Raw genomic sequence first — 12,725 nt, 5'->3', positions numbered from 1 at the left:
TTATCCTGGATTTGAGTCCGATGCACCTTGAATATAAGAAAGAAAAACGAAAAAAGAAAAGAAAAGAAAAAAAGAGGCGGGTCCCCTTTCAGGAATAGGAAGTCCAAATTTTTAGTCAATAGCTTACGAGAGATTTCAAAGAAGCAATAGCATCCAACAACATCATGATTCTCACAAGTCACGAACCAGAATCTTTGTACGACATACGTGGGAAAAGAGGCATTTTAATTCTTCGGATATTCAAAATCATCATTCTCACCAACCAAGAATTATTGTACATTATGTATGTGGGGTAATTGTACAAACCAGAATCATCCAACGGCTGTCGTTCTAGAAAACCCGTTCGTTTGTCCACCAATATTGGGGGATAGGCATCTATAAACCACGGTTGAATGAGTTGGGGCATTTCCACAAATTTACACAAACCAGAATCATTGAACAAGTTGTGAGACTCTTGTTCGAAATACAAGAATGTTAGTTCTTCTAGTCTTACTATATTGCTTTTGTTTGGATTCTGGCTCTGCCACAGACACCATCACATCTTTTCAACCCATCAAAGATCCTAACCACATTATCTCCAATGGGAGTGCTTTCAAACTGGGATTCTTCAGCCCAGTAAATTCTACCGATCGATACCTCGGTATATGGTTTAATAAAAAATCTGTTTTACCTGCCCAATGGGTAGCTAACAGAGATAAACCCCTCAAGGATTCTTCTGGGGTTCTTACTATATCTGAGGATGGAAATCTTGTACTATTAAACGGACGAAAGGAGATTCTTTGGTCATCAAATGTTACGAACTCTGTTGCCAATTCAAGTGCCCAGCTTTCAGATTCGGGGAACCTAGTCTTGCGAGAAAACACTACAAGGACAAAATTATGGGAGAGTTTCCAAAATCCTTCTGATACACTCTTGCAAACAATGAAATTTAGCACCAATGTAAGAACAGGTGAGAAAGTGCAGTTCACATCATGGAAAAGCCACTCTGATCCATCCATTGGAAGCTTCTCTTGTGGTATTCAACCTCAAAGTCTTCCTCAAATATTCATTTGGAGAGAGGGTAGCCCCCATTGGCGTAGTGGTCCATGGAACACTAGGATCTTTATTGGAACACCAGAAACAGATACGGTGTTTCACGATGGATTTAGTCTCTTAGTGGATCAAGATGGAACATATTCTTTCAGTTGTTCTTATGTGACCGATACTTTGTTTCATTATGTCCTGACTACCGAAGGAGATATAGTGGAAAGATATTGGGATAATGAGAAAGAAGATTGGGGGATTGTGTGGAATGCTGTTCAGAGTGAGTGTGATGTTTATGGTACGTGTGGCGAATTTGGAAGCTGTAACCCACAAAGTTTGCCAATTTGCAGCTGTTTACCTGGGTTTGAGCCAAAGAACACAGAAGAATGGAGTAGCGGAAATTGGACTAGTGGATGTGTGAGGAGGACACCATTGCAGTGTGATAGGGTGAACAGTACTGGTGGTGGAGCCGGCAAAATGGATGGGTTTTTGAAACTGAAAATGATGAAGGTGCCAGACCTCACAGATTCGTCACCTGCTCATGAAGATTATTGCAGACAGCAGTGTTTACAGAATTGTTCTTGTATAGCTTATGCATATGATATTGGCACGGGTTGTATGTCATGGACTAGAAGCTTAATTGACACACAGAAATTCTCCAGCGGTGGAGTTGATCTTTACATTCGTGTTGCCTATTCAGAACTCGGTGAGTTGTTTTGTACTGCTGGTCCAGTTGTTAGGTATTGCGGAGTTAATACTTTTTTATGATTTACAGATACACAGGGAGACGTGATAAAAATAGTACGAATCACCGTGATCATAGGAACAGTTTTTATTTCAATCTGCATATTCATATTGTGGAGGTGGATGGCTAAACATAAAGGTAATATTTCCACTATAAGTAACAACACAATGGACTAGGAAATGTTTCTATATATTAGAAATTACTCACAATGTAGTAAAAATCAGCAAGGAGAAACAAAGCAAATGGGATTTTACTATTCAACAGAGAAGCACATAAACAATTTCCAAGAGAAAACATTCTTGGAGACAATTTGAACCAAGTTAAAGTCCAGGAGCTACCACTATTTGATTTTGAGAAGCTGGCGAGTGCAACAAACAACTTCCATCAATCTAACAAGCTTGGTCAGGGTGGATTTGGTCCTGTATATTGGGTAATGGTTAATTATTTGAATTTGTAGTTAATTATATAGTTAATAATTTGAATATGTAGTTACTTATTTGAGTCTTATTCGTAGGGAAAATTAATAGATGGACAAGAAATTGCTGTAAAAAGACTTTCCAAAACATCTGGACAAGGCTTAGAAGAATTTATGAATGAGGTGGTGGTAATTTCTAAACTCCAACATCGGAATCTTGTTAAGCTCCTTGGTGGCTGTGTTGAAAGAGAAGAGAGGATGTTGATCTATGAATACATGCCAAACAAAAGTCTGGATGCATTTCTATTCGGTTAGTTAATTGATTCCCTTTTTTTATACAAGAATATTTCACCTTTTTATTTTTTAATTTTATAATTTTGTGCATAGAAATTGCTAAAGATGTTAAGGGCCAATCCTAGTCACAGGTCTATTATAAACCTCTAATACGAGTTTATTATATCCAATCCTACTCAGAGTCCTTGTACAGTACTCCTAATCCTACTATAGTACGTGCACCGTGTTAATTCCCGTTGTTCTTTCTTTCTTTATTTGTCTTTTTCATATTTTCTTATATACATCAATTTAATTTTGCTCTCTTTTTACACGGTATTAGTAAATCTGGAGTTAATGTGGTTTAGCCTTAGAGACTAACATCCACAACAGAAGCTCTTGATGGCTAAATCTCTGCTATTAAACTCTATGTATTACAGCGAAACCATTAAAGAATATTTATACTAAACTCAATTCTAAACTAACAGTAAGTAAACTATGTTACAATACTTAAATTATGATTTCTTTGTTTGCACTCCAAATAAGACTAATTATAATTACATTACTTAGATTCTATGTAGCATCGATTAGAAACAATGAACCTGGACTAGAGTTATATAACAGATTTGTGCCTTGACTCAAATTAGATGTTATTTTTTTAATAGAAATATTTTGTCACTGTGTTATGAGATAATGGAACAATATTCTTTGCTGTGGTACTTCAGTTGAAACATAATTTTCTGATGAATTTTACCAAATAAACTTTTGCAAACTTCATATTCATTCATCTTGTAAGTTTAATTCTCACGTTCTTTCTCTTGTTTCATTTTGATTAAATTCATTAGATCCACACAAAAATGAATTGCTAGATTGGACAAAACGCTTCAACATTGTTGAAGGAATTGGTCGAGGTTTGCTATACCTTCATAGGGATTCTAGATTAAGAATTATTCATAGAGATCTAAAGGCAAGCAACATCTTGTTGGATAAAGAATTAAATCCAAAAATATCAGATTTTGGTACGGCCAGGATTTTTAGAGGTAATGAAGACCAGGCTGATACTAGAAGGGTCGTTGGAACTTAGTAAGTACACTTGATTTGTTAAATTTAATTTGTTAGCAATACTAATATATTAGATGATAAGATTTGGATGTGTTTTATTGTTGGAATTTAGTGGTTATATGTCCCCGGAATATGCAATAGAAGGGCGATTTTCAGATAAATCAGATGTCTTCAGTTTTGGAGTGTTGTTACTAGAGATAGTTAGTGGAAGAAGAATTACTTGCTTTTATGACGAAGAGCAGTCCCTGACCCTTTTAGGACTAGTAAGTCATCTTATTGCCTCACTTTTAAAAACCTCCATTGCTTTGTTTTTCTTTCAATAAGTTTCGGTATTTGTGCAAACAATTTCTATCTTTTTTTCATTTTCCAGGCATGGAAATTGTGGAATGCAGACAACATTGTAGCATTAATAGACCCGATGATATATGAACCATGCTTTGAAATGGAAATGTTGAGATGCATACATGTCGGACTGTTGTGTGTGCAAGAACTTGCTAAAGATAGGCCGACTGCATCTGTTTTTGTTTCTATGCTTAAAAGTGAAATTGTTGATCTGCCTCTTCCAAAGAAACCAGCATACACTGAAAGGCAGATGGACTTAGATACAAAGTCTTCTCAAAACAGCCAAAATATATGCTCTGTTAACAACGTTACTATTACAGTGGCTCAAGGTCGATAGGTAGCATGTGTTAAACATAATCATGTCATGATTATTTAATTGAACTGAATGAATATTCTAAATCACTGCACATGAACTTTTTATTAGAGAAGCAGTAGAATTTATTGAATTTTATATTACACAATTTAACTGAAATATTTCTGTATTCCAGTTTTTATTATTATTTTTTTTTTTGGAAATGAGATCACAAAGACTGCTAGGTGGATGAAATTTTGTGAACACATTAACAAGTTGATCTTCAAACGAGACAAATTTCAAGTGAATGCTATTATGGTGAAGATGGTGACAGATGAAGTGGCAATTGATGTCAATGTGTTTGGTGGGCTCGTGGAGCAATATGGATAGCACTCCATTTGTCATAGTCGATATGGGTGCTAGTCGTGTGATGAGCATCCGAATGGGCTAAGAGCCATTGAAGCCATAACAGTTTTGAAGTGGTATTGGCGAGGGCTCTATATGCAACCTCTATGTTGGAGCGGGCAATGGCATATATATTGCTTCTTACTACACTTGGAAGGGAGGTACCAAGCAAAAAACAATAGCTAGTGGTAGGATCACCAACCCAATTTGCATCAACTAGGAGCCAATGAAGCCATAGAAGTTCATAAGTTTTATTGGAGAGGGCTCTATACTATACCTCAGTGCTCGAGCAGGTAATAACCAATTTCCAATTATTCCGTACACTTAAACCAAATTCTCTATAATATAAGAAGTAAACCATTAAACCAGACTCTCTACTTGGTACACTTAAGGATGATTTACCTCTCTAACACAAAGGTTTTGGCTTATTAGGGGTTAACGTCTATTCCAAAAATTGCTAAATAATATGTGGCACATATACCAACAACAAATGAACTTTCATATTACAAAATAGACAGCATACCTGAGAGCATGGTCTTCACTTTTTAAACTTAAATCAATTGAAGGTCTAGGCCTTAGAAGAACCGATGATCTAAATAAAGCCTTGATCTCTTAGGTAGATAAGACATGGGTTCATCTCCTGAACTCCAAATATCTCCAAGATTGAAGAAATCAACTGCTTCAAAGTAGTAGACCTCACCCTCCCTGCTTCAAAGTTCAAAGCAACTGAACAGGTCAAAATTGGTAAATACCTTTAATTTTAAAACTATGTAGCAAAATACCATACTTTCTAAATTATTTAGCAAAATACCCTTGTTTTGGAGCTCGATTTTAACAAAATCGAATTCTATGTAAAATTCAATATCCTTAAAATCAAGTTTTAAGTATATTTTTAAGTAGAACTCGACATTAATAATGTCAAGTTTCACTAAAATTTTCAAAAAAATTTAAGTAGTAAAATATGCATAGAACTCGACATTGCTAATGTTGAGTTCTATTTGTAACTTGATTTTGTTAAAATTGAATTCCAAAAACAGAAATATTTTGTTTAATATTGGTCTTCTTTCCAAACGTTTTTACTCCAATATAAAAGAGTCACTATAAACATTGTCACATCTTCCTCTGCTTCAAGCCCAAGCTAAGGTAGCCTTACTCGCGGTGAAGGTGATGTGGAAGTTGTAATTGGTTGTGTTATGAAGCCCATCTCACGCTTAGACTGGTCCATTCGAGCGCTCATTTAATGGTTTGGCCCACAATTGGGCATGCTCGGCATCTCTTTGTATAACTTGGCAAGTGAAAGTCTCTGACCCATCAACTCTATTCTGGATTGGGCACTAGTTAATGCCAACGGACAGGGTCCCCTAGTCCCTCTTTTTCTTCTCCTGAATAAATTATCCTTATTTACCAAAACAAAACAACAAAATGAGTAACAATTACCAATTTCATTATTAATGGAATGCAAAATACTAATGAATAGTTGTTCCAAATTAATTGTAGTAGGAATGGTATATATTTCTCTACCCAAACGGAACAGTAATATATTTGTTATATAAATCTTATAAACCAAACTATAGTGCACTCGTGATTTTGGTGCAAGCTTAATTAGGAGAAAGAGACAATGAGTAACAATCACCAATTTTGTTTTTAATGGAGTTGGAAAGAAAAAAAAAAAAATTCTCTAAAATATCCCATTACTACAATGGTACATTTTCTATCTATCTAATTTCATTCTTGATGCTTTTTCACTGGATATGTTAATATCACATTGAATCTTCATTATTCATTTTTACTATCTAAATTACAATCCATGTATACACATGGATGAATTTAAATATAAACACATTTTTTTATCAAAAAATATAATTAATCAAATTATAAAAATAAATAACTAAATGTTAGTTAAGAAGCGGTGGGTATTCCAATCGTTAAGCCGAAAACTCTTCGATATATGGCTGTAAGATGGAGTAGACCTCCTCTGAGAAGGTTCAATTCAATGTCAACAGTGCTTCTAAAGGTAATGGGTTATAATTCAATACATCGTGCTCTAACACTACAAGCAAGGAGCTACATGCAACTACAAAAGGAAACAAAAGAGCTCACGTCTAATACACATTCTTATCTAGCTTAGCTTGTTCTAACCTTAAAGCAAAGACCTTTAGAGATCTCATTAGTTCTTTTCTCTCTTAGATTGCTCTAACCTTGAAGTAGCCTGGGAAGAACTTACAGTGAGGTAAGGAAGTTCAAGGTTGATGGATGTTAAAATTACTGCTTAAGTTTAAACATTACTACTTGTGATTATTTTTATTCTAATTTTAATAAGATAGAGCATGAGGTGGTTTTTCTTAAGTAAATATATGATACGTTTTCATTTATTTATTTTTTTTTTTATAGTTCATTAATATTAGACTTTTAGTATTTTTCACTCATTAACTCACTTGTCACAAAGATTAAAAAAATTAAGTGGTCACAAGGCACAAAATTAGCCTACAGTTGAAATCTAATTAAATTTTCTCTCAATTTGGCTTTATATATATATGGAATAACATTTGATGGAGGCTGTTGGGCATTGCTTAAAAGAACAATCACAATCACAAAGTATTATTACTATCATTACTTTTGATTTTATTCTTGTTTACTCAAAATAATATTTTCATTCTACAATCAAAGATAAATTAGCCAACAATTGGCATTTTAGGGTGATCAATAGTTTTTATCTTATACTGATTTTTATAGTTATTATGTTTATGTTTATGTGTATTGTTATTGATAGTGCTATGTCCCCTAAAAAGTACTCATTAATGATATATATCAATTAAAAAATAGAACTAAACATAAGAGAAATTGTTGTCTCAATGAAAAATATTTTATGGTTGACTAGAGTTCATCCAAGTGTAGGTAGAAGAAAAGAGTTCAATTTAATTCCTCGAAAGATAAAAACAAAAACAAAACAAAAAATACAAGGTTGGGGGTTTATGAGGGGTACATTTATGGAGATGCATCAGCCTCATTAATATTTTTAATAGGATTGCTCCCTGAGTCATTACCCTCCTCTTGGCATCCTTCATATTGAAGAAGCGGCAAAAGGTGAAGCAGACAAATGCCAAGGAATTTCATCATTTCCTATTCATTTAGGAAATTCTTGTTTTGAATTTGTCATTGAAAATTATTACATCATCATTTAAGGCAGCCACAATGAAGATCTCTATGAATTGTGTTACTTCACTCATGTTGATGAGAACTTTCTAGAGTTCAAAAACTTACTTAGGCTAATTAGGGCAACAGTAATTGCAATAGGGTCTTGCAGACAAGACTATCTAGTTACAAGCTCAGACCAATCAATCAATATATATATAAAAGCAGAGACCTCATGCGAAAATGCATGAGGTCCTGCCATATGGCACTCTAAACTTTCATTTAGTTTTTTTAACCTTTTTTACATTAAATTTTTTAACTGTAACCAAATAATTTATAGTAATTTATTTTTACTATTACATGTATGGCCTAAGGTTATCAATGACCAAACAATTGTAATCTTCTAAAAACAATAGCTACGTTGTCAAAGTAGATGAAAGCCCAAGCCCATAAATATTGACCCAACAATTAATTTCCCATCAACATGTAGCTGAAAGGTTACAACCTTTGACCCACCCCAACTTTGAACCCCCACCAACGTCATAAATATTGATCCAACAATTAATTTCCCACCAACATACAACCTTTGACCCACCCCAACTTTGAACCCCCACCAACGTGTAGCTCATAGGATAACCCTTATTATGTTTATGTTTGTGTTTATGTGTATTGTTTTTTTTTTTTTTTTTTTGGATAGGATTATGTGTATTGTTATTGATAGCACTATGTCCCCTAAAAAGTACTCATTAATGATATATATCAATTAAAAAATAGAACTAACCATAAGAGAAATTGTTGTCTCAATGAAAAATATTTTATGGTTGACTAGAGTTCATCCAAGTGTAGGTAGAAGAAAAGAGTTCAATTAAATTCCTCGAAAGATAAAAACAAAAACAAAACAAAAAATACAAGGTTGGGGGTTTATGAGGGGGACATTTATGGAGATGCATCAACCTCATTAATATTTTTAATAGGATTGCTCCCTGAGTCATTACCCTCCTCTTGGCATCCTTCATATTGAAGAAGTAGCAAAAGGTGAAGTAGACAAATGCCAAGGTATTTCATCATTTCCTATTTGTAGAGAGGGAAAATTCCCGACCTATCACAAGCTGACACGTCACACTACCAAGTCCACAAAATATAGCCAATTACAAAACGCCACATATTGTTGCTAGGTTTTGCTATCACTATTCAGAAACCAATAGAAATTTGCCAAGTGTCATGCAAAAACCAATCACACATCAGCGCACGTGTAAGCGATGACATAAGCAGTCTCGCACGTGTAAGCGATGACACAATCAATCCAGCACGTGCAAGCGATGACATAAGCGGACCAATCAAGCTCTGCCACGTGTCACCAATCAGACTCCGCCACGTGTCGCTTACCTACCCCTAAACTCCTATAAATAGAAGCCTTCCTAAGGCATTTGAAGGAGATCTAGAGATCTGGGGAGAGGACACTAAGCCATCTGAAAATTCAGAAGTCCAGAAGTTCTGCTGGAATTAAGCCCTAAAGCCTTCAGTAACTTCAAGAACTTCAACCTTCAAATACGAAGAACATTCGAAGCAGAATCATCCAAACTACCTGCCTAGATCTCAAAGTTCACTGGAATTAAGCTCAAAAGCCTCCAGAAACCTCAACAAATCACAAATCAGTGAAGCTCTACGGATTCAAGCCTCTAAAGCCTCGAAGAACTTCCACCACAAACCTTCGAATACAAAGAACATTCGAAGCGGAAACATCCAAATCATATTTCTAGATCTCAAATTTCACTGGAATCAAGCTCAAAAGCCTCCAGAAACCCAACCAACCATAAATCAACGAAGTTCTATGGATTCAAGCCTCTAAAGCACCGAAGAACTTCCACCACAAATCTTCGAAACGAAGAACACACAAAGAACACGAAGAACGTGAAGAACAAAGGATTTCTAACAAGCTCATAGCCAGAGATCCATTGTAATTCCGTTTTGAAGATCTTCGATCCATTCTTCAGCCAAATTGAAGGATATCTTGTGTTCAAATCAAAATCACATTACCACAATTCCAATCAACAAATCTTTTAAGGAGATCGAATCAGAGGATCACTCTTTTGTAATCACAGAGAATTGTACCACACAATCATCAATACAAATTCGCATTTGTGTAACTATTTTACTTGTTTGACTTATTTCGAACTGAGAAATTTAGTCGTCCACACTATTCATTTAGGAAATTATTGTTTCGAATTTGTCATTGAAAATTATTACATCATCATTTAAGGCAGCCACAATGAAGATCTCTATGAATTGTGTTACTCCACTCATGTTGATGAGAACGTTTAAGAGTTCAAAAACTTAGGCTAATTAGGGCAACTGTAATTGCAATAGGGTCTTGCAGACAAGACTATCTAGTTACAAGCTCAGACCAATTAAACATAAAGAATCACATTTCTTTCTTGGTTGAACCAACCCAATCGTATTTCCGCTCCATTATGAGAACTGGGGTTGTAATATTTGTTTTACATTTTTAAAATTCAAAGAATTTCCTCAATTTACAAAATAGTGTCCCATAAAAATTATCTTGCTTTTCAATTGCCGTCAAATTCAAAAAAATGTCTTGGAAATCAATGCTTTCAAATATCCATTTTAATTGTACATGGTGTCTAATTTCTCAAATACAAATGCAACCATTCCATACAATTTGCCATTGGCAAGCACATTGGTTGAGTTTAACATATCAAGTCCAATTTATTAAAGACGAAAGTGCATGATGAAAGAATAATTAATTATACATATTCCGATGCACCCTTAGCAACCTATAATTATTGGGTAAGATAAATAATGAAGGCTTATGATTAAGGTTATTGCTTTAAATCCAAAATCACAATCAAGAAGTATCACCATCGTGATTACCATCATTATTAGTTTTAATATTATGTTTTTGTTTATTGATTACAATTAGTACTATGTGAAATCTTCATTTTTTTTTTCCCCCTCTTTCTCTATTCAGATCCTGTAGGTACAACGTTTGAATCAATAGAAAAACTTTTCTTCTGTATCTATATGAATAGATATCATTCCATTTTTATTTTGTTTATTATTATGTTTATGCTTGTTGTTATTAAAATTAAGTAGTTGCTAATGTACGAAATGCACAGACAAGTTTTATATAAAGATAGCAAAACTAAAAACAGTTCAAGCTTTCTTAAGAATGAAAAACGTAAGTTGGGGAAAATATTAATTTCTTAATACAATTATTTATAACATGTTGTACATCATTTAAAACCTTGTTAGAAATTGGATTTTTTTTTTTTTTTCCCTTTTTTCCTCTTTCTCTATTCGTATCCTGTAGTTACAACATTTGAATCAATAGAAAAACTTTTCTTCTGTATCTATATGAATAGATATGATTCCATTTTTATTTTGTTTATTATTATGTTTATGTTTGTTGTTATTAAAATTAAGTAGTTGCTAATATACGAAATGCACAGAAAAGTTTTATATAAAGATAGCAAAACTAAAAACAGTTCAAGTTTTCTTAAGAATGCAAAACGTAAGTTGGGGAAAATATTAATTTCTTAATACAATTATTTATAACATGTTGTACATCATTTAAAACCTTGTTAGAAATTGGAATTTTTTTTTTTCCTACAATCCAAAACACTGGAAACTTATCTAAAAAATTAATAAAAAAATTCAACAAAACTGCGGTTTGAAATCAAAGTCCAAAAGATTTACTTCAACAACTCTTATGTGACTTTAAGACCGAAGAGGGAATAAGAGAAGAGAACAAAGAATAGGGGGAAAAAACTTTAGTATATTTCAGGATCCTTATTCTTTTCCTCATTGAGAATATATCATCTATCGATAAAAATATAGATAAAACAAAATTAGGAAATATAATTTATGTTGCACGCAAAATTGCAAGGATGCATAATTAAGTTTAGAATTTTCAATAAGGCTTTGAAGCTACACAATGGAAATAGGTGGCTAATCCCAAATAGAAGTGTTGGTTGTAGCCTTATACATGATAATTTTAACTTTAAAAAAAATAATAATAAATAAATAAAATGTAGAGGAAAAATTTTGAAAAACAAAATATGTAAATATTGCAAAAATATAATCCATTATATGAATAATGAATACATAATAAGTAAATAATTTTTTTAACTCAAAAATGAACTTATTTTCTTAAAAATCTCAATGAATTTATTTTCTTAAAAATCTCAGAAAAATCACTAATAATGAGACGAGGAAGATGAAGACCAAAATAAAATATTCATAAATACTTAAAACAATCACTCAAACATCTAGTAACATCAAATGACAAATTTACTGCTAATTTATCAAATAAATTATTTCAAAACAATAAAAGGAAATTGCACAAAATTAATTTGTGTTGACTATTTTCTTCAATTGCACAAACTTGGCAATTTCATCTAGCTAATTTAGTGCACCAATTTTCAATAGGGATGGCAATTTTTGCCCAACCCGCGGGTACCCGGCCTGGCCCGATTAGGAATAGGGTCGAGTATGGGTTTAAAAAAAAAACCCGAAGCAAGTTTGGGTTTTATCAAAAAACCCGAGACCCGGCTTGAAACTCGACTAGGATAAAAACCCGGTAAACTAAAATTACAAAGTACCCTAACTATATATATATATATATATATATATATTCATATATTCTAACTCTAATCTACAAAGTACCCTAACTATATATATATATATATATATATATATTCATATATTCTAACTCTAATCCCTCATTTTTCACTCTTTAGCAGCCTCACTCTCCTCACATCACTCTCCCCTCCCAATCGGCTGCTCTCACTCCCTATCACTCTCCTCACATCACTCTGCTCTCCCCAACCTCTAATCTCTGTCCCCACTGGCCATCACGTGCATAGGATCAAGTTGTTTTCTCTCTTTCTCTCAATCTCAGTTCACACAGTCTCACTCACTCACTTTCAAGCAGCGCCGCCCAAGATCTCAACCTCTCACTGCCGTTCCAAGCATTCACCAACGCCGATCTGTTTTCACTCACTCTCAATCTCATCGCT

At 33.7% G+C, this 12,725-nt stretch overlaps 1 protein-coding gene across 1 annotated transcript; it reads left to right on the top strand.

Annotated features, from left to right (window-relative positions):
* Positions 1–236: 236 nt before the first annotated feature.
* LOC112039522 (G-type lectin S-receptor-like serine/threonine-protein kinase At1g11330) lies at positions 237–4,373 on the top strand. The gene is made up of 7 exons (XM_024072393.2): positions 237–1,729; positions 1,799–1,906; positions 1,993–2,198; positions 2,283–2,493; positions 3,299–3,536; positions 3,628–3,778; positions 3,886–4,373. The coding sequence occupies exons 1-7, from the start codon at positions 472–474 to the stop codon at positions 4,192–4,194; spliced, it is 2,481 nt and encodes an 826-aa protein (XP_023928161.2). The 5' UTR covers positions 237–471; the 3' UTR covers positions 4,195–4,373.
* Positions 4,374–12,725: the final 8,352 nt, after the last annotated feature.

The sequence above is a fragment of the Quercus suber genome, unplaced genomic scaffold (genome assembly GCF_002906115.3).
Source record: "Quercus suber isolate HL8 unplaced genomic scaffold, Cork oak 2.0 scaffold_355, whole genome shotgun sequence".
Taxonomy (NCBI): domain Eukaryota; kingdom Viridiplantae; phylum Streptophyta; class Magnoliopsida; order Fagales; family Fagaceae; genus Quercus; species Quercus suber.
The sequence above is the reverse complement of the archived record's forward strand: the minus strand, read 5'-3'. Positions and strand labels throughout refer to the sequence as shown.